The 23,680-nt window shown below is 35.7% G+C and overlaps 1 protein-coding gene across 6 annotated transcripts in view; it reads left to right on the top strand.

The window, feature by feature from the left end:
* Nucleotides 1-4,725: 4,725 nt before the first annotated feature.
* The window catches only part of LOC138695851 (uncharacterized), a 56,406-nt gene continuing 37,451 nt past the window's right edge, over nucleotides 4,726-23,680 (top strand). For 3 of the 6 annotated variants that reach the window (XM_069820135.1, XM_069820131.1, XM_069820134.1), the window contains exons 1-6: nucleotides 4,727-5,058; nucleotides 15,984-16,110; nucleotides 16,234-16,356; nucleotides 16,439-16,518; nucleotides 19,091-19,304; nucleotides 22,661-22,747. In XM_069820135.1, the coding sequence (XP_069676236.1) occupies nucleotides 15,992-16,110; nucleotides 16,234-16,356; nucleotides 16,439-16,518; nucleotides 19,091-19,304; nucleotides 22,661-22,747 (623 nt within the window). In that variant the 5' untranslated portion in view covers nucleotides 4,727-5,058; nucleotides 15,984-15,991. Of the gene's footprint in view, nucleotides 5,059-5,285; nucleotides 5,306-15,983; nucleotides 16,111-16,233; nucleotides 16,357-16,438; nucleotides 16,519-19,090; nucleotides 19,305-22,660; nucleotides 22,748-23,680 lie in introns of those variants that run through there. The other 3 variants (XM_069820137.1, XM_069820133.1, XM_069820136.1) reach the window with 3 other exon arrangements.

Here is a 23,680-nt window from a genome sequence, read left to right as displayed (position 1 = left end):
ACAACGTCATTTAATTTTTATCGACCCCTAGACTCTTTACATCTAGGGGACACACTATTTACATTTTATCTGCCCTGTACTCGGACTTTTAGATTGCATTACATTTTAGGTATTAATATTTCTGGTCACCAGACATTTTACATCTGGTGACGGTTTTAGTAACCGCCTTCCTGGGAATATATATGTATATTTTTGTACCTTTCGGTTTTAACACCGAGATTTTAATTGATGTCGCTCTTACGTCTACCATCTTCTAAATGAGTTGTTTTACTGACTCTTGTTCAAGGGCGCAAATAGCCATAAATGCTGACGCGCCCTTTAAACACCATCAATCAATCAATCAATCATCTGGTATCTTCTTCTGCCCCCAACTTTTCTCCCGTTCACCATTCCTTTCAGTGCATCCTTCAATAGGCAGTATATTTTCAGCCAGTGACCCAACCAATTCCTAAATATAATAATACATTATTTGCAAATAAAATATAAATATTTTGTGTCTATTTATGAAATTATCCGATTTACATCTTGAACACATTGCAATATTTGGTTTTGCCCGTTTGTTATAATTCTTACAACTTTATATGCAGCATTCAGAAGCCACCAGACTGAGGATCCTGATTTATGAAGGGAGAGTAAATGTAAGTGAAGGAAAAATGGACATAGTGCTCAAATGGTATTAATAGAAATCAAACTACTTTTGTATATTCACTAATACATTTTCTTTTGTTTTGTTGTGTTTCTTTTGTTTCAGGTCCCGCTCATATCCTGTGCCTCATCGTGGCGAGCGGGTGTAACAAAGAATGATGCATGATGCCAGTTTTATTAATGGCTGAAAGTATTTTTCCAATTTTCCGTGACTTGCCTTATTTAGGACACTCGATATTTTAATTAATTCATGTTTAGGCCTATAACAAATTTCTAAGATGTCACATAAAATTTCTTAGTAAAACTTGACTACCAACACAATAAATACTGTAAAATGGAAAGGTTAATGCGTCCTTCTTTGGCTAAACAGGATAACTACAAGTAGTGGTGCATACATAAGGCCAGGTCATGGACGCTGTTGATCGGAGACTCATTAAAGTAAGTTAGAGATTTTGTTTTTTAAAATAAATGCATCATTGTTTATAATTTGTATCACACATCATTGACTTGAAATTATTTTTTTCAGTAGAAATATTCAACGAAGTTCACATGAAATAGGTTCATAGTGAAGTCATCTTTGTATTTGTTTCCATTTTTTCCTTTCGTCCATTTTCCCTGTAACTCTAGGTTTCTTCATTTCCACATCTTCTCTGTATTCTATTGTTTCTCCTGCTGGTATCTTTATACAGATTTTTAGACGAGTCCAGTATTCATTGCTATTCTCAGGTGTGGATTTTAATGTAGCAGCTTTCTCTTGAAAATTTCTTCGTCACCTGTTTTCCTCTTATCTTCTTCAAACGAAAATCTACTTCGATTACCAACAGGACATGGTTGAGTTAATATGGTAAAGCCTTTGCATTTTTTAAGCAATTTCGGAATATTTCCTGCACCAGTATGTAGTCTAATCTGATATCTGATTTCGTACCTTGGGCATGTCCAGATGTATCTTCTTCGGTTATGTTGTTGGAATAATGTATTTTCAACATTCACTGCATTTCTCTTATAGATATTCACCAAAGATTCTCCTCTGTCATTTCTTTTTCCCGATCCACACTTTCCAACTGTTCGTCCATCTTGTCCTTCTCCTACTACTGCATTCCAGTCGCCCATTAGGATTACGCAGCTTCCTTCTTCTCCTTCTCAACTACCTCTTCTATCTTGTCATAGCTTTCTTCCACTGCCTAATCTGCTAATCCACTAATGCTGGCATGTAAGTCTGCATAATAAATCCACAAAACCATTGTCGTCTTATATGGCAGATAAAAGAAAAAGAGATATTACAATTCTACATTAAAACCATTATAAAAAAAAACAACAGATCACATTCGTTGTCTGAGGCAAAGAGCTCGTAAACTATATCCTGACTTTCACTGTTGACAGCGCCATCATATAGTTCCCATTCTGAATGTGACGAGTCGGTTTCTACTTCGCCATCACCAGTCCATAATAAATAGTCCTCTGTGCTATCCATCGCGTTAGAAAGTTCATATTTCTTTTAAGGATTTTATCACTGTTTACACTTTCACTTTTTCCCAACATCATATTTTTTTCTCATCATATTTTTTTCACATAATTCACAAAAATGTTTAATTAATTAATTAAAGTTAATTAGAGGAGCCTTTAGAGCCAACCTCAGCATGATATTCTGCATGTGATATTCCATAATTTAACAGTGGTCTGTATAGCAAGTTTGCTGGTCGACCAATATTGAACATAAAAAAAAAACTTTTTCCCATGACAGTTAATAGTTTGAGGGTATTTTAAAGGACAGATCTAAGCAAAACCATAATACTGTGCTTCAAATTTATACCTCGTATTATCTGAAGACTATCTTATTTGCGGAGACATACGACAGCATGAATAACGTTGGCGGACAACTGAATCCTATAGATTCAAAATCCCCTATATCTACTTTCACAAACTGAAGGATGAATAGTGAAAAATTGAGGGAGTTTTCAATCTGACAGTAATTTTTAACAAACCTTTTGCCGTAAATTTAGTGGCTTTTTTAATTCAAACTATATAAATCATTATAATTCATTCTCTGCAAGCAATATGTGGGCGTAACTCAATTATGAACAAAATGGTCTTTAGGAGGTTTTGAATCTAAAGGATTCAACTCATAGTTTTCCGGTTTTTTTGTTACTGCTACAGAAAAAGTTTTTATAACTGTAATGAAAAACAGTCATGCTGTCTTCTCCTGTTATTCATCTTCTTGATTAATTCCTCGTCACGTATAAGGGCACGAATTTGAGGTCCATTGATCTTACAAAGCAGAAAAGGCTGAAACTATATGTTGCAAACAATTACAATCAGTATTCAATGCTCTGACAAACTGTTTCATCAAGTCAAACTTGAAGTGAAGTGAGGGAAAAATGATTGTGTCTCGGCTAACGATTGGTTCATATCATATCATAAAGTCGACCGTGGTAAAACATTACCAAAGACGCTTTCAGTTTTTTTTTGTTACAGTAGAGTATAATTATTATCGAAATGTGAACGTGAGGCCAACAGCCGGCTGGTCTGTCTGAGCTTTTCAAGGGCTGTGGCACCACAGATTATTATTAATGTTAATTGAGCACCCACGTGCAATAGTGGGGTAAATAGTTACGAAATATATTCATACTTACCCCATTATTGCATGTAAGTGCTCAGTTATGTTCTTTCATGTCCTTCCAGTCAAAATACTAACAACAATACGGCCTGCCACAGAGTTTTGCGTTATTTTGGATGAGAGTGTCGAAATACAATTTTAATATTTTATTGCTATCACTGGGTTTGAAACGGAATTGTAGCGGTTTATTTGTATTTAGTTTAACTTTATTACTAGTGAACCATTTACTTGATTAATAATTTGTCTTTGAAATAGGCCTACTTTTTATAAGCTACAGCTCATCGTCTTCTTCTATAAGCAGTAAGGACACAAGGAGCAGAAATGAAGGATGCCGGTGTCGAAACGCAATTTTAATATTTTATTGCTATTTGTTTTTCATTGGGTCTGAAACGGAACTGTAGTGGTTTTATCCGTATTTAGTTTAAATATATTACTAGTGAACCATTTATTTGGTTTATCGTTTGTCTTCGAAATAGGCCTAGTTTTTATAAGCTACAGCTCATCGTCTTCTCTATAAGCAGGACGGACACAAGGAACAGAACTAAAGGATATTCATATTACATCATTTTGTTCATTAAGAAAGCACTCAACACTTAAAGATTTTTTCTTCAGAAAATATATTAATTACATATTAAATGTAAGAGAAAAACACTTTTCAATAATTACAAATATAATAATAAAAAATAATACACTGCAATTACTTACGCATTAGGTATATACAACAGAGAAACCTACCGGTTCTTAAGAAGTGAAAAATAATGAACTTCATAAATCAATGTCTGTCATATTAAGGTTTAAATCTTCCCCTTTTTATTTTCAAGTTTACCTCAGCGGCCGAGTTTGCCCCAATTTGCGGTATAGAAAATAGTTAATTTCTCAGGAAATAGGGAGAGGAGTTCACCACGCAATGTACCCTACGAGATATGCCCTACAATTTTGAAGCTATTAATTTTGACTCTTCTCACAGTAAATATAGAGTTCCAATGATTCATAAATATATTTAGGAATGAATTGAATTAACCATCCACGTACGAACAATTATATTATTTCAAACCACGATACGTGAACAGGACCATGATTCAGTTGTAAGGAGCAGAAAGAATTACGTTTATTCCCAGCTTTTGAAACTTGTAGATTAACTGCGTGTGAAATTCTTCTAGGATTCTAAAGTAAAATTAATAAGGATCATGTACACTTATACTGTATAGCATAAAAATATAAAACAAATTACGCAAAACCCGTTTTCTGATATGTTATCATGTGTCGTGTGCACACTTTTAACTTGCCTGCCGCTAGAGGGCTACTGTCGCGCCACCTGTCAAATGTTGGCATATTTTATACGTATGAAATGCGTGACTGTGGTATAATCCTTATCCTGCGAACAGTGTTGTGACGTCAGAAATATTACTTTTTCTCTTTGTGTGCATGTGAATGAAGAAGGTCAAAGATTAAAAACCTTCTCAAAATCTCGAAGCACAGTCTCGAAGTACTCAGTCTCCACACGTCTCTTCAGAGAATTGGAAGAATATTTGTGCGAGTTGCGAATATATCTGTAAAATTTGAAAAGTTTCGGAAGTTTCTATATAACCACTGCAAGATGTAAAGAGGACATGGGATTGAGTGAATAATAAGTACCTTATTTCATTTATTTCGAGCGAACTATTTTACAGTGATAACGTAACTGAGTAACTATATGAACGAACTCTGCGAGTAGTCGAACGCGTTCACATCGCTTGCAAACGCCAAGTAGAGTCCATTTTGATTTTGCATTGATTTCTTCTAGGTGGTATTTTCAGAAGGTAAGTAGTTAGTTGATTATTGTTCTTAAATTGGTGTTTAAAGTATACCGAGTGTCTGTAGATTTGGAATTATTCATTTTATAGTAATTTGAGTGATACAGCTGTGATATTACTGGATGTTTCTTTGTCTTTATCCTTTTCCCGGCAAAACGCTTTGGTCCTTGACCGGCGACAAAGGTTTGGCTTGGGTTCATTGTTCTTACATTTAGCTGCGAGTTTTATTTTCAACTTTAGTTTTCTGAATCTGGTAAAAGTGATGTTTTGTGCATGGTTCACCTGTTGTGTATGATCGTATTTGTGGATGGAAGTACAAAGACTTTCCTCTTTTAATATCGTGTGTAACTGAGTCTAGTAGGGTGCTTTTGGAAGTGATTGCCGGGTTGTTCGGTACCGATTAAATGTTAAGATAATTATTTATACTTGTGTACATTAACCTCTTCTTCGGATTAAGTGCATTAGATTAAGTATGATATCTATTTAGTGACTTCGTAACTTCACTGGTAGGTATGTGATTTCGCTGTGTCAAATTGACACTGAAAATTTACTGCGTATGTTTCTTCTATTTGTCCCACATGAAATGCTATTTTTGCAATAACATAAGACTAATGTTTTCGTAAAATTCAGTTTTTTCGTGAAAATACAGTACATGTGGGATAAAAATTAGCATTATGCGTGGACGAATTTGTGGTAAAGTTGTTTAAGTATAGGCTACATTACCATGTTCGCTTTCATTTTCTAAATTATCAGAGTGATTTTGAAGCGGTACGAAATGGCGTTTCTGTACGTATTTAATTTCCTTTCGCATCTCCTGTGTTTGCGAGATGTATATTGTGATAAACACGTGGAGCACCGACAAAGAATAGCTTATTCTAGTAATATAGGTGCTGTTGTAGTCTCCCCCTTCTAGTAATTCGTCATGGATCTCTGGCATGTTACATTGATAATTAGTAGACACAGCAACATATTTTTTCACTGCTTTTAAAACATTACAAGTTTTCGCAATTTGTATGGAATCTTCTACTCATTTTCTGATCCGAGAAAAGTGCTACAAGCGGGATTTGGAAGCATTACAAGAGTGTAAAATTAAGGCTTATATCTCATTTTCAGGGACCATATAAAATTGAGTGTAATGAACGGACTAGCGTTATAAGCAGGAATGTATTAATGAAATTTTTACTATATATGCAAGGCATACCAAAGGTCTGAACTAACCAAACCTAACCTGTCACCGATGCTAGACGTTACTGAAACTCACTTTCCATATACAGGGTGTTCTGAAAAAGATTCCAATATTTAGAGAGGCGTTAGTATGCATCAAAACAAGAAATGTCATACAAACATGGGTCCTAAAATTAATATCTTCTGAGAAATAAATGTTTACCATCACTGTAAGAGCAGCATATCTTCCACTGTGAGCTCTTTGGCAAGAGAAAACAGAATACAATCGTTTGTCAGTGTGTATTACACAGCACACCTTTGTTTGGATTGTATCAAGAGTACGCTTAAGCAGATGGCAGTATGGCTTATCTTTTACGCACTGTGAGCAAGAAATAAAACATGCTCCTATTCAGCGCTTTCGAAACTAACTTACCTGATTAGTACAGTAATACAACTTCAGTAATACGATTACAAACTCCAACGTACTGCCGCCTGCTCAAGCAAACGCAAAGATATGCTATGTAATACCACAGTCTACTATATACAGTCGCGAAGCTCAATATGTAGTAAAAATGCAAACATGGGTAGTTGCCCACCACTAGGATCGCTACTATCGCCCCAGCATCGCAGATCTCTCTCCTAGCAGACGAAAAATATGTTACACTTCCGTTGTCGTGTTCTTTTGGAAAAATTAACACCTTCCTTCCATTATTGAAATATTAAATACATAAAGTTAATTTATTATTTTAATGAAGTATATTAAATTCCACCATAAACTCGAAGATGCCTGCAAGAAATGTTATATATAATTTTTGTTTGTGCAAAACGAATTGAAATTTACTATAATAGCTTCACTCATTCAATATTATAGCGATAATTAACTGTGAAACCAATAAATATTAATTTGCATTTCCCTTTACAACAATAATAATGGAAATATGAATTAATGGAATAACTTACGTGTACCGGTACTTGTAGTGTAGGCTTACGTAGGTGACAAAATGGGATGAGGTTAAGCAATAATAATCACACCAGAATTGGAAATAAAACGTGATCAATAAATTTTATTGTAACAGACTTTTTCTACGTCTCTAGTAAAGCAACAAATAAAAATAACAAAATTAACAGCTATAATTAAAAACATATCCTTTGAAAAAAAAAGTAGGCCTAAGCAATAATAATCCCACCAGAATTGAAAATAAAACGTGATCAATAAATTTCATTAAAACAAACTTAATTTTTCTACGTCTTTAGTAAAATAACACATAAAAATAATAACAAAATTAATAGCTACAATTAAAAATATATCCTCTGAAAAAAAAAAAAAGTAGACCTAACCTTTATTTCTCTGGAAATTTAGCAGCCTAAGTGACAGAACTTTAACCGGTATCTAATGTCCTTTCGGTTAGACTGAAACATTTCATTGTGAAATTTAAGGATATAATGTATTCTAACAGTCACAAAGAACTTCAAAATTAAGAGTTTTGTTTTTGCACAGCATTCTTGTGGAAACCCAGGAACCTTTCTGAATCTTTCGGAAATTGGAAAAAGGATAACTCTGGCCTCTTTCTCTTACTGTTGCTACAATTTATAGCACTACAAAAGTCTCCTCCTTGTCTCATATTATTATTCCAATTATATTTTAGCCATTAACATTTTCATTACAACCAATAACGAACATTTCACAAGCATCAGTGTGAAATACGCAACGAGCTAGCACTCGATAGAAATACGACACAGTCGAAAGTCGACCATGGACAGTCTATTGTTTCTAGTTGCTAACCGCTTGGAGCGCTTTATCACGAGATTTGCAAAAAAACACCTCAAGCTTCGCGACTGTATATAGTAGACTGTGGTAATACGTAGTGAAGACAAATGGTTGGATTCTGTTTCCTCTTGCCAAAGAGCTCACAGTGGAAAATATGCTGCTCTTAGAGTAAAGGTAACATTTGCTCATTTCTCAGAAGATATTAATTTTAGGATTCATGTTTGTAGGACTTTAATTTCTTGTTATGAAGCATACTACTACTTCTCTAAATATTGGAACTTTTTTTCGGGACACCTTGTATGTACCTAACAGAAAGCTTACATGCAAGGCATGCAATCCTGCCTCTCCGCCTGCCACCATTTTGTGGCAACTTTTTACTCTTATTCTGTGTAAAATTGACAACACCGCTCAATATGTCTTTTGTTTATGACTAAAAGCAAAGCATGTAAATAAGTAAAGAAATACCATTTTCTTCGAGAATATTTATTTGCAAATATTCATATACACAGAAACGACATAAAACTACTTGTGTATTCTACGTGACATGAGCATATCCTCTGACAGCTAAGTAGGCCTATTAGGAGGCTGAGTACTGTTAAACCTACATTTTGAGTGGGTTATTCAGTGAGGAGCATTTATTATGATCCGGAGTATGACCATGTCAGTTCCTGCCGAGCTATGGCTTGGTTAGTTAATGAGGTGTGTATTCGTATTCCTGGCACTGATATATAAGGTTCGCTCCAACAAGCAGTTCATGGATCAGTTCATGTACGGTTCCTGTACCATCTTATGTGCATGCGCTAGTTTAGCATCTGCTATGGGATTGAAACTGGACTGGACGCTGTTGGAACGCTTTCGCTGATTGTTATGTACTAAATCCAGAGATGCTATAACTGTGATCATCTTTGCTAAGAACGGGATGCTTAATTATTACCGTTTCGCAGCTAATTCAAATTGCAGAAAATAGAATTTCGGTAATTTTCTATAAAAAGATGACAATTCCGCTAATTCAATGTCGTGTACTGGGGGATTCTCATCTAAAAATAGTCGTTTTTTAAATTAATTTATGTACGCTATTTATTATACTTTCAATCAAAGTTGCATGTTGAAATTGTACATAATTAACTATTTCAATACCCAAATAATTTCCATTCCCTTTCTTTTTGGCGAAAATTAAATTAAATCTGTAGTTTTATTATTCGTCTGGACTGTAATTTTTGATCTTAACCTCACTGATGTGAACAGTCGATCATGTCTTTCTTCAGTATGCAGGAGACGTTGGTGAGCTTATGCACATGCGTGTCTCGCGTACTCTTCAGTACATGCCTTAATCTGCTGACTACTTCTGACTGTTCTGAACCTGTGTCAAAAGTTTGTTGGAACGCCTGACTGCAGTACATGTTTTTGGTTCAGGACTGATTCGGATTGTGTTGGAACACTTTTTTCTGTACTGCGCATGCTCACGATAGTTACGGACGGTTCCTGACTTGTTGGAACAAACTTATTATTTACAGCATAGTTGGACATGTCTTGGCGCTAATAACTCAATTGTGAGTCACTTCAAATCACCTGTCTAACTCCTCACTCCACCTTTCCCGGCTGATACAATAATGTTTTGGTGTGATACGAGCAGACAGGAAGGTCATTGATGGCTTGTATCAGGCGGCATCATAGCATTTACGAACTTCAGGCTCTTGCTATCGTCTAAAATCCACCACTGATGCACAGAGCATTACTGTGTGTTTTTAAGGTGGTGTAAGTGAAAAGGACATGGGCAGGGGCTTCTCCATCCCTTTAACTTCCCCTCTTATGCCCAGGGCTGTTGTAGAATTTATACATACTTCATTCGTTCGGAATGTCCCTATTTGCTGCAATACATTGTTCACGTCTTTTAATGACATTGCTATTTACCTTTAAACTCTTCTGGGCTAGCAACCCATTAACCATCCATTTTATATTGCTTTCAAGTCTCATTACTAGTACTAGACGAGAATTTCATGCACTATAAAATCCCAAAATATGCATGCATTCATGCAACTATGAAACATGCACGAACAAGCGAAAAATGTATTAAAATATGCACTTTCATTTTTGTTCCAAATTTCTTATCTCACTTGACTTTTTTTTTTTTTTTTGCAACTAATGACATTTATAAATTGGTTTCTGTGAGGTTCCTGCGCTTGTCAGTCAATATGTTCTTGTAGGCAAATAATGACCTCTCTACATTGCAAGAAGTTATGGGTGCGAACTTGAATGGACCTTTACCTTTTATTTAGTTATTTTTTCTTTTCCTCCTTCAATCCTGATTCCTGAAGCTAAAATAAGGAACATAGAAATCGAGAAACTTAGGTGTCCACTCAAAACCATTAAAACATGCATTTAAACTGAATATAATGTATATTATATGGATGATTAAGCTAAAAATTGCTTAAATGTGCATTATGCACGTTTTTATTCCCAAAGATGCCAAAACCTGCAAATATGCACTGGAAAAGTACACATACTTGGAACTGGAAGTAATGAAATGGATAAATACTAAATTTGAGCTATGTTCTATGTTCCTATAAAAACATGCATTTGCATGGAATTCTCGTCTCTGCTCATTACGTTTGTATAAATCTGTACCTAGACCTCTACTAAGTTACGGAAGTGAAGCATAGACAATGAGAAGTACGGATATCAGCAGATTAATGGTCTGTGAAATGAAATTTATAAGAGCAACACTAGAATATAGTCGCTTGGATCACAAAAGAAATTAGGATGTCATGCAAGAACTTCAATTACAACCAGTCTCACAGTTTATAAACAAGTACCAGCTGCAGTGGAAAAACCATGTCCAATGAATGAATTGTAAGACTCCTCCAAAATCTATGCTTCAATACCGTCCCCAAGGGAAGAGATCTTTGGGCCATCCAAAAAGAAAAAAGTCGACTGAGAATGACTCGCTGAGACCGTAGTAGGCCTTGGGCCTTACACTTGTTTGGATGATGCTATTTACTTTCACAAAGATCCTCAATTTTCCATTGATAACTTGGTACAGACTACACATTGCTGAAAAAACGTGGATTTCTCTTAAAAACACTAACCCACTAATAGACATAACCAACAGTACCAGTGTGTCACAATTTGAGAAGTTGTGAAATACAGTACCTATTTATAATTTAAATTGTTGATTGTTGGTAAGAACAGCTAGTCTGTGTGCCCACTATACTTGTTTTATTGAAAGATGGGACATGACAGGAGTGTTGCGATCGGAAAAACTGAATGTCACATAGCGTGGTAGGCCTGTTGCTATGGTAACAACGGTTGAGTTGCCAAACTTACCGTTCCCACATGGCGAGTGCTTAATAGCTCTCTTGGCGACATTTATTGTGCACACAATGTTAGTATTGGTACGTTTCGTCTTGGATTCTCTGTCGATTTTTCTATTGTTTTCTTACCTTCGCGTCAATGTCAATGAATATTTTAACATCAGCCATCTTAACGTCAATTGATACCTTCCATCAGCTGGCAGCGTGGTAGTCTATATTGGCAACATGGCACTGTAGTTCCAAGCTCGGCCGCTTAACTGTCATGTCCCATCTTTAAAAAAAAAAAAAAAAGTATAGTGCCTAGCTGTTCAGCAAAAGAACAGGCTGCTATCTGTGGACTGTGATTTCAGGGAGTAATTGTTAAGATATTCCAAACAAAAAAGTTAAATATAGTTTTTCTCGTTTTTGCTTCCTTTCTGAGATAAATTGTTTTATATGAAACATTTCATAGCATGTTTTGAGAAAGCCATTGATGTAATTTTCAACATGCCCAGTCAGTTCAAGAGAGCAATGTATTATAATTATAAATGATTGAAAGAATTTGTTTTGTCCTTTAAATATGCAGAAATTTGATCCAAACAAATGTAACATTTAAAATTCCTTTTCAGAACAAAAAGTTACATTTGTTCGGATCTAATTTCTGCACATACAAGGATAAAACAAAATCTTTCAATCATTCATTATCGTGATGCACTGCTCTCTTAAATTGACTTGAGCATATTGGGAGTTACATCAACGACTTTCCCAAAACACTCTGAAATGTTTAAAAATGAATAAAATTTTTTTCTCGAAAAGGAAGCAAAAATGAAATTTTATTGGGCCTAAACTTTTTTTTTAAATATCTAAAAGAATAACTCCCTGAAATTGACATTGCTGACGGTTCACCGTGCACTGTGTGTGTGTGTGTGTGTGTGTGTGTGTGTGTGTGTGTGTGTGTGTGTGTGTGTGTGTGTGTGTGCGCGCGCGTGTGCGTGCGTCCCCCCAGAATTGAAGACCTAACATTCTAAATGTGCTAAGTGCCAATTTTTCAAATTTCATTTTATTCAATCTAAGGGAGGAACGTCCATAGGAGAATATCATACTAAATTGTCTTTGTTGTAGCTCAATTTGTCGCAGTTCAACTGTGACTCATTCGTGCGCCAAATGTTTTTCATCAATATCTCAGCAAAAAACTGTGTTGTAGATGTTTTTCAATATCTCAGCAAAAGACTGTGTTGTGGTTGTTTTTCATCAATATCTCAGCAAAAGACTGTTGTGGATGTTTTTCATCAATATCTCAGCAAAAGACTGTGTTGTAGATGTTTTTCAATATCTCGGCAAAAGACTGTGTTGTAGATGTTTTTCAGTATCTCAGCAAAAGACTGTGTTGTGGATGTTTTTCATCAATATCTCAGCAAAAGACTGTGTTGTAGATGTTTTTCAATATCCCAGCAAAAGACTGTGTTGTAGATGTTTTTCAATATCTCAGCAAAAGACTGTGTTGTAGATGTTTTTCAATATCCCAGCAAAAGACTGTGTTGTAGATGTTTTTCAATATCTCAGCAAAAGACTGTGTTGTAGATGTTTTTCAATATCTCGGCAAAATACTGTGTTGTGGATGTTTTTCATCAATATCTCAGCAAAAGACTGTGTTGTAGATGTTTTTCAATATCTCAGCAAAAGACTGTGTTGTAGATGTTTTTCAATATCTCAGCAAAAGACTGTGTTGTGGATGTTTTCCATCAATATCTCAGTAAAAGACTGTGTTGTAGATGTTTTTCAATATTCCAGCAAAAGACTGTTGTAGATGTTTTTCAATATCTCAGCAAAAGACTGTGTTGTAGATGTTTTTCAATATCTCAGCAAAAGACTGTGTTGTGGATGTTTTTCATCAATATCTCGGCAAAAGACTGTGTTGTGGATGTTTTTCATCAATATCTCAGCAAAAGACTGTGTTGTAGATGTTTTTCAATATCTTGGCAAAAGACTGTGTTGTGGATGTTTTTCAATATCTCAGCAAAAGACTTGTAGATGTTTTTCAATATCTCGGCAAAAGACTGTGTTGTAGATGTTTTTCAATATCTCAGGAAAAGACTGTGTTGCAGATGTTTTTCATTAATATCTCAGAGTTGTTTTTTGGCACTTAGTAAATTTACAATGTTAGGCCCTCAATTCATGGAATTAAGAATGGCATGTATATTTACTCGAATAAAAACTGTTAGCATAATGGACAATGTATACCAATGCACATGGACTTCAGTGCCATTTCGTGTCCTTTCATTTATGGAAGCGAGTCTCAAATTTAAGTAACTTACATTATTGCTAACTTTCTATTTAAATTGAAACAACTTAATACGAGAATTACACAGTATTGGAATTAGATTAGCATGAATTTTGGAAAAAATTGCAATACAAATGGATTGTCTAAAAACTTACACTGCTGCAGACTTTCCCTTTACATTGAAGCAACGTCATACTAGAATTAAACAAAGGTAGAGTTAGATTAGCAAGAAAAACCTTACATTGGAACAACATGACACTAGAGTTAAACAATAGTAGAATTAAATTAACATTATTTTGAAAAAAAAAATACAGATTGAGTATTTTCCCTAGACCGAAAATACAATACAAATGGAGTAAATTTCAACATCTCTGATACCAATAAATGCAGTGCCATTCTTACGGTTGTGTATTGTTGGTAAGCCTGATTCTCATATTTATCAGAAATCCAGAAGTTCATGTGAGTTAATATCTCCAGAATTGGAGCTAGTTAATCGATATAGGCCTACTATAATTTGAGGGAGCGCCAGTATAGACGAATGCAGCTGAAAAAGAATTGTGACTGCAAGCATTTAGAAATATGTAGAGGTCAATGAGTCTTAAAGAACGTCTACCTTGTTTCTGAATATCTTCATAAAGTTTTTGTACTGACTTTGTTGAGAAACTCTTGAGGGTTTAACTGCATAAACACATTACTCTGGTTATAAATGTGTGTGTATCTAATGCTCTGGGTTTAACAATGAAGTCATCCTTCTTGCTTCCCAATATTTTGATGGAAGATCCACAAATGTCCTAAGAGTTCCACAATTAGCCAGGTGCTCCATCTCCATGTCCTCTTCTCTGGTGCACAGTAAGCATTTAGGTGAATTCAGTACTCCAATACGATGGAGATGTTTACTGAGGCAATCATGACCAGTAATCAATCTAAACATGGCCACGGCAGATTTTCGAGGTAGATCAGGAATTAGTTTTGGATCTTTGAATGATTCTTTCCATTTTGAATTCTGATGTTTTGCCTGTTCGCTGTTACTTATTCTTTTTATGACTCGCTTTATTGATTCATATGGGAACTTGAAATTTGTTTTTAAGTTGATATAAGTTCCTTTCTTTGTTAACATATCTGCTTTCTCGTTACTGTTCAGTCCACAGTGGGCCAGGATCCATTGGAAGACCACCTTTTTATTTAGCATTTGAATTTGTTTTACCATGCAATAAATTTCTTCTACTTTTCCCCATTTATAAATGGATTATCTATACTAATAATAAATCTGTAGCCGAAATTTTTCTGGTAATTTTCGATTTTCCAAAAATAATTGGTCCTAACATATATAATTAACCACCCTGAAACCGAAAATCGCATTTTTGAAATTTTTGTTTGTATGTCTGTCTGTCTGTCTGTATGTATGTTTGTTACCTTTTCACGCGATAATGGCTGAACCGATTTATATGAAAATTGGAATATAAATTAAGTTCGTTGTAACTTAGATTTTAGGCTATATGGCATTCAAAATACTTTATTTAAAAGGGGGGTTATAAGGGGGCCTGAATTAAATAAATCGAAATATCTCGCTTATTATTGATTTTTGTGAAAAATATTACATAACAAAAGTTTCTTTAAAAATCATTTCCGATAAGCTTTATTCTTTATAAAATTTTGATAGGACTGATATTTAATGAGATAAATGAGTTTTAAAATAATGCCATCTAAGACTGTGCAATGAATTAAGAACAAATGACTTCGTCTATAAGGGGCCTTGGACATCAACAATCGAAAGCCTACAGAGAATGTTTCTGTGTTTGTATGAAGTAATATCTGAAGCTAAATTAACCGATTTGTATAATTAATTATTATTTCACCATTGGAAAGTGTAGTTTCTCTATATGGACATAATGCTATAATGTTATTACAGTAACGTCTGAGTAAATCGAGGACAGGTAAGATTAAAATAGCTTCTTATGCACAGAAAATTTGATAGGCTATTTTGTACATTCGTTTTCTGTATTTCTTAAAATAATATTTATGTACACTCATTTTAATCTCAGAGAATTAACGAACAACGAGAGTGTATTGATTTAGTATGCAGTAATAGTACGTTAGCTTAGCAATGCATTATTTTATAATTCAAATTTTAACTATGCTCAATTGAATCGTGTTAAAATACATAAAATATATGTGCAATAAATGCAATGCAAAAAAATTGGGTAATGAGCGAAGCAGATTATTTTGCGCTGTTGTAAAAGTTGTTCCCTGGATCAAATGTCCTATTTCAATTATGTAATTACTTTTTTATTTAGTTCTAACAGGTGCAGCGGAGCGCACGGGTACGGCTAGTATTATATAATAATTTATTATAATTATGGTTATAAATGTACATGGACAGGAATGTATAAGAATAAATGCAAATCTCATGTTTTACATCTGTTTCTAGTTTGAACAATGGAGGAAGCCCCAAACCGTGGTAATTTCCGTGGTGGAGCACGAGGTGGTCGAGGTGGCCCAGGCAGAGGTGGTCCTCCAAGAGGTCGTGGTGGTTTTGGCGATGGCATGCGGGGAAGGTGAGTCACTCTAAATTTAAATTCATTAGTTTGTGTTTGTTTAAAATTCAGTAGGAAAATTGGATATATTTTAGCTTAGATTAGATCGAAAGGAATTTTAAGAGTGGTTTGGTTTTCTTTCAGGGGTGGCAGAGGTGGTATGATGAGAGGTGGACCTCAGGGTCGAGGAGGTAGAGGTGGTCCACCTAGAGGAGGTGGCATGGGACGTGGTGGAGATAGAGGAGGCTTCGGAGGCCCTGGTGGGAGGTTAGTAGTTTGTATTAATAAGTGATTTTTAATATAAACTGTTACGTTTCTTATCATAATGAAGATTATTGTTGCATTTTAGGGGAAGAGGCATGGGAATGAGAGGACGAGGAGATTTTAGCTCCAGAGGAGATGGACGTGGTGGAGGTTTTGGCGGAAGAGGTAAGTTACTTGTTTTACATATTAGTGGAGAAAAATTGTCGAAAATGGCCACAAAGTCATTTAAATATGCGCTCCTGCATACATAGCATTACATAGCATTACATGTCTTAAATGCAGGTAGTAGGCCATTGATGATGCAGAGGAGGAAAGATTGGCAGGTGCCGTGAATCAGGTCCCGGCATAGCTCAGATGTAAAGAGCGCTCAGTGCACAGAGCTGAGAGGTCCTGGGTTCGATTCCCGGTGCCAGAACGAATTTTTCTCCAATATGTATCTACAGTGTGCTACTCAGTCATTGATTATTCAAGGAGGATGGCGAGGCCTCATATATATGAATATCAGTAGGCCTATGTATTACTTGTTTTAAGTTACACAAGAGTTTTTCTCCATAAACATGTGTTCAAGAAATACATAGATTCCAAATGAGCTGCCTTAGTATTCTATTTACACTACTTGAATTGTTTTAAAAAATAAAGTAGTCTTCAACTTGTGTGATTTTGCACTGACGAGAATGACAAGTCTTGATAATAGCTGTTATGCTGCTTGTGTAGTGAAGCTGTCGTCGTAATCACGCCTGCATTGTTAATAATCGCATTTTTCTTGAAAACTTGTGCAGCACAGACTGCATTTTATTGCTTGAGGAAAAATCACCCCTTCGACTGGTGATTGTCCTTGATAGATTGTAACATTGACCACAGACATGTCTTACAACCGGTATTTACAATGTGTATTGAGGGAAGAAATCATAAATCGGCAAAAAAGGGATAACATAAACCGAATTATTGGTTACATTAAACAACATTTTTGCAATGTTTTAGTATCTCTCTGTACAGGCTATAGTAAAAGTGATATTAGCCGACTGATAACATCTGTGATTACAATAAATGGTGTGCACTGTACTGAAAATACCATACTCCTTACCTGAGAGTGCATGAACTTTCTCTTGTGTATAATAGACGAAACACCAGAGTCACTTGCAATCCCTTCAATTACGGTATTATTGTTCATTACGAGCTATTCCATCTCAAATCGACTGAAATATAGAGAAAATTGACCTTACAATTTCTAAATACAATGAAACTTTTTTTGTCCGCAGAGAACTGTGATGCAATGCTTTGTGCAAAGTTTGAGGCATCAGAACTTGATAGTGTTTAAATTAAAAATATTTAAATTTATCGTATTTTCACAAAATTAGCAACTTTAAACTGTTGTAGCTCTGAAATCCTTTCACCCAGTGATCAAAATCATGATTTATTTTGATGCTGAGAAATTAAAGTTTATATTGACACATAAACATATTTTCTTACTTTTTATGGAAATGGAGAAATTTAGATGTTTCCTCATTAAGATGCCTTTGGCTAGGAAAAAATATTTTAAAAATATATAGTTAGATTCCGCATTGAAAGTACAAATAAACACATTTTTTTACTGATGGTATGTTGATAAGAAAGTATTGAAAATATCAAATAAAGAAAATACTACGTGCGTGAAGTAACCAGCTGACTGTGAGACGGTAGCTAGCCGAGACAAGCAAGGCCAGGAGACAAACACGTGATGTGTCGTCTAGCAGCGCATGGCTGTGCTAGCTTTATCACAGGTTTTCATAAACACAGGAGTAAAATGACGCCCAACGCTCGCTTATCTTCAGCTCTCGGCCAGTGCATGCAGTACTGCGCGGTTCAAGTCTAGGCGTGTGAAAATAATCTATTTAATACCCTCGAAACTTAAGTGCCGTACCACTAAGCAAACAATGCTGAATCCCTCTTAATAATGCAAGGTTTTTTCTCAATATTTTTTTACATTTTTACAAATGGCCAAAAAGCCTAAAAGCAAGTAAAATCAGATGATCTGTTTCTGTATACAATAAAAATGAGGATTACTTCTTATCATAACCTACCAAATGTCAGCTTCAAAATGAGCTCCTGTTCAATGTTCTGCAGTAAATGGTTCCAGAGTTCTGAGCGCTGAAAGAGGCTTGTTTTTATAAAATATGCTAAATTTGTTGCTCAATAATACGAAAACCGTTAGACTTTCGATAGTATATTTTTGAAAATGCACTCTCATCAGCACCTTGTATAAGTAGGGAAGAAATTAGAGTATAAAAAAATTCGAGGTTTTTTACTGATCGATTTCATATGAAATAACCTGTATACAGCACACAATAGAAAACAATCCACCTCTGAAGTGGAAAAGAAAGTGAATACATCTCTGTTTACTGAGAGGGACTTCAGAGCAAAATATATTGTATGGTGGAGGCTGGATAATATTTCTGTTTAGTCTTAAAGCAATAACGTAAGAGACAGTTGACATACGAATTTCGTTTCTGTACAGTCACTTTGATTTTTTTAGCTTTATTGCGTAAAATTCGTTCCTGGCTATAAATAATGCACGCTCAAGAAAGTACCGTAATATGCGATGCAGACTTTGTAACGACGATTTAACTAGGCAGTACTTCACTATCTTAGGCTAATTGACAGACTATCTTGAACTAGTTTTACTTCATATGCCTCATAATAGTAGATGTTTAGATGTCATTGTCGATGTATATTTTAATTTCTGATGCTTGCCTTCTAGGTCGTGGAGGTCGAGGTATGGATAGAGGAGGACGAGGTGGTCGTGGTGGATTTGACAGAGGCGGTCGTGGTGGCGGTGCTCCCATGGGTGGTGACAGGTATGGACCACCTGCAAAGCGAGGTGGAATGGTACCACCACAAGGGGGACCCATGGCTAAAAGAGGCCGATTTGAAGGAGCTCAAGGAGCAAATGGTTATGCTCCTCATCCACCAAGGTCAGTTTCATTTGGAAGTTAAGGCTGTCTTCATGATTGTGTGAAGTATGTGATCTTAAATTTTTGGAAGTGTGCATCTTATTATGGCATGTAATAATGAAATTGGTGAAGAAAACTTTAAACTATTGTTACAGTGTATGAGCCACAATGCAGTGTTAAGCTAAAAATAAGTATTCTTTATTTGGTATGTAGTGTGTTTCCTCCAGATAGAAGACTAAATTGTTGCCTAACAGTATTACTATCAGCATTGAAATTATTGAAACATTTTGAAGTTAATCATATTTTTAATTTTACTAATGCTGTGTTGTATAACAGCTAAACCATTGCTTCCTGGTGTGGCGAAATAGATTCTGAATCTTTCCTATTATTTTTACATAATGTGAAGGGCAGAATGCAATACTGTCGATATTTCAAATTGGGTATGTTTTAGTTTAATTATAGTTTATAGACCTTTGCTTAGTTGATATTTTTGTTGTTTTATACAGATTTTATCCAAATTGAGCATTCCTAACACAAGAGAAAATTTACTTATAAGAGAAAATCCATTGGAATTATTGCAACCTACCTTCAGTTTGGAATTAACAGAGGAAATAAGTAAATCAGACACACCAAAATAAATACAAAAACTTCTAACACTGGAAACGATCAATACTAGATACCCTACAGAAGAATGGCTACATATATATACTGATGGATCAACCACAGAAAACCTTACTGGAGCTGGAGTTACATGTACAAATTTTTCCTTTTATCATTCTGTTGGCAGAGACACAACAAATTATGATGGTGAAATAGAGGCTATACACATTGCTCTCCGACAATTATTAAATCTTCCCTTAAATAAATATAACAAGACAGTAATTCTTTCAGATTCTAAAGCTGCAATTCAGGGAATATGTTCAAATGCTACAAAGAAGTCAACAAAAATAAGAGAATGCTACAAAATGTTAACACAACTCCAAAAAGTTAATAAGATTGTCCGTCTCCAATGGATTCCAGCACACTGTGGAGTCATGGGGAATGAAACCGCAGACACACTTGCCAAGAAAGGCACAACAATAAAACAAAAGTCTAAATTTAATTTCTCATATTCCTCAATAAAACGCTTGATCACTACAAAATTTTCTCATTCATACCTACAAGAAATAGAATCAAATGCTAAAGACAAAAAATGGATTACACTACTCTCCAACCCAGATATAATCCCCCAGAGACCAAGGAAAACAGCAGTTGCAGACTATTGACAAATCATGACTGTCTAGCAAGTCATCTCTACAGAATAGGTATCTCAGCTTCACCAATATGTGTCCTGTGTAACGATCCAGCAGAAATGAATGAAGACCTGTGACGCATTAAGATCAGAAGAAACTACAGTTCAAAAGTATTGGAAAGCATGACTGCTATTGGCTTCATTGCCAAATGCAAGGCACTAGACAACAACATTTTATAAGGGCGGTTGGGTAACTCAATTGGTAGAGCAGCTGGCTACGGACTGGAGGTCCGGGGTGGTAACGGGATTTTTCTCATTGCCAAATTTCCAGAATGGCCCCGAGGTCGCTCGGCCTTCTATAAAATTGAGTACCGGGTCTTTCCCGGGGGTAAAAGGCGGTCAGAGCGTGGTGCCGACCACACCAGCTCATTCTAGTGCCAAGGCCATGGAAAGCATGGGGCTCTACCTCCATGCTCCACAGGTGCCTTCATGTGTCATGTGACAGGGATACCTTTACCTTTTGTTTTGTTTTGTTGTTGTTTTTTTTTTTTTTTTTACATTTTATAAACTTTGAAAGGTTAATTAAACTAATTGAGGAAAAAAATATTGTAGACATATTTCTCTTGCCATGAAAATATAAGGTTCGTTCCAACAAGCAGTTCATGGATCAGTTCATGTACGGTTCCTGTACCATCTTATGCGCATGTGCTAGTTGAGCATCTGCTATGGGATTGAAACTGGACTAGACGCTGTTGGAACGCTTTCACGGATCGTTACGTACTAAATCCAGAGATGCTATAACTGTGATCATCTTTGCTAAGAACGGGATGCTTAATTATTATCGTTTCGCAGCTAATTCTAATTGCAGAAAATAGAACTTCGATCATTTTCTATAAAAACCTCATTGATGTGAACAGTCGATCATGTCTTTCTTCAGTATCCAGGAGACGTTGGTGAGCTTATGCGCGTCTTGCGTACTCTTCCGTACATGCCTCAATCCGCGAACTATTTCTGACCATTCCGAACCCGTGTCAAAAGCTTGTTGGAACGCCCGACTGCAGTACATGTTTCTAGTTCAGGACTGGTTCGGATTGTGTTGGAACGCTTTTTCTGTACTGCGCATGCTTACGATGGTTACGGACTGTTCCTGACTGTTGTTGGAACGAACCTATAAAGTGTGCAAAATGGTATCATTGACATATTCGCCCACTAGTGGAATGTCAATTTGGTGGGGAATGTATTTGCAGTAAGCAAACATGTTCTAATATCTCCTTCAAATTACCAACCATACCAATTTGACTTCGAAGGTACAGAGATGTTTTTCATTGATTTCTTAACCATTACGTATTGAATGCAAATGTTAAAATGTTAGTTGGAACTGAATTTTGACATGAATTAGAAATTGCGAACACTATTTTATTGTTTTATTCCTGGACAGGGTTTCTTCATTTGCTGAAAATTCACAATGCACTCCTGTGGACTCCTCTTGTAAAGGAAGTCCTGCCAAGGTATTTTATCGCTCTCAAAAATGTTTCTTTTGTCTGGATTTTAATCTAACTAAATGGGTTACATTCAAAGGAAATACCAAATGAGGGAATTTTTATTTTCAATTTCAGTAGATTGGAAAACGGTGCCATCGTTTATAGATTGGAGAAAAGTTGTTTCATCATTTCAAAAATAAGTCTGGATGCAGTGTTCATTCTTCGAATATGTGTAGAATTTTTCAAACGTTTATAAATATAATTTGATTTCATATAATGCTTGAAAGAAACCTCGTGTGTCTGTTTAGTTGAAAATGTATTGAATCTACACTTGTGAAAAAAAAAAAAAAAAAAAAAAAAGCGGTTAATTGAGCTGTGGCTAGTCATACTTTGATGCACATATCCAAGAGTTGATGATCAAACCAGTTTTTACTGTTACTGTTACGATGTTTGTTGTTCAATTTTCAGAGTTGTAGTACTTAATTGTGGTATATTATAGGTATTTATATTTTGTGTATTTTGAGTTTCTTTTGTTATGGATTAATTTATTTTTAAAGTTAACTTTTAAGTGGGATAAAGCTGTGAGCCCTCTGAGTTTCCAACCTGTCTCCCGTGCCTCACCAATGAAACATATTTTTTGATTTTGTTTTTCTTGTACCTTCAAGCCAATATTCGGGTGGCGCGTTTGAGGCACGTGGAGTAACACAGCTAGTTACTAGCTATCCTCCACCACCTACCGCCCCAGCCTATGGGTGAGTTACTTGTATCATTTGTTGGTAAAGGGTGGAGCTATGGTTATTGTTGTGGCATTGGGATTATTCACGTGTTACTGATTTGGAAATTACAGAAACAAATCAGTGCTATATATTGTGTACTTCCACATCTTTCGAATTTCTATAATTGTGAAATTCCTCAATATTAAAGAGTTCGTAGTAGATTTGTGGATTATACAGGGCATATCAAAAGTCCGGTAACACTTTCAATATTTTATTACACAAAAACTACTAATAATAGCACTTTCAAACACACGTCAAACTCTCAAAGTTCTGTTTACACCTTACAGAGATTCAATGTGTGAACCACGAGTGACTCGGCAGATGTCCAATGATAAACTCTTCCCATACCCTTTTCAACATATCCTCTGTGACTGTGGCGGCAGCTTCTCGAATTGTGGTTTTTAGTTCCTCTAAATCACGTGACAAAGGCGGTACAAACACACACTTCTTTAGTTACCCCCATAGAAAAAAGTCACATGCAGTCATATTGGGTGACCTTGGTGGCCATGTCATGAAACATCTGTCCCTTACTCCAGCACATCCTATCCAATGATCAGACATCTCCGTATTCAGGTAAGCACGAACTGCATTGTGGAAATGTGGTGGAGCCCCATCTTGCTGAAAGATGAAATCATCATCGAGATCTTGTCTAAGTTGAGGCACCAACCATTGCTCCAACATGTCCAGATATGAATGTCCAGTCACAGTAGCCTCAATGAAGAGGAAAGGTCCGTACAGTTTTCGTTGTGACAACGCGCAGAAAACGTTCACCTTTGGTAAATCACGCTCATGTTCAATGATTCTGTGAGGTTTCTGTGTACCCCAAACACGACAGTTGTGCTTGTTAATTTTTCCACTCGTATGGAATGTCGCTTCGTCGCTAAAAATTAAGCGGCTGAATAATTCGTC

This window comes from Periplaneta americana, chromosome 3, assembly GCF_040183065.1.
Source record: "Periplaneta americana isolate PAMFEO1 chromosome 3, P.americana_PAMFEO1_priV1, whole genome shotgun sequence".
Lineage (NCBI taxonomy): Eukaryota > Metazoa > Arthropoda > Insecta > Blattodea > Blattidae > Periplaneta > Periplaneta americana.
Note: the sequence above shows the minus strand (reverse complement) of the source record. Positions and strands in the feature narration are given on the sequence as shown.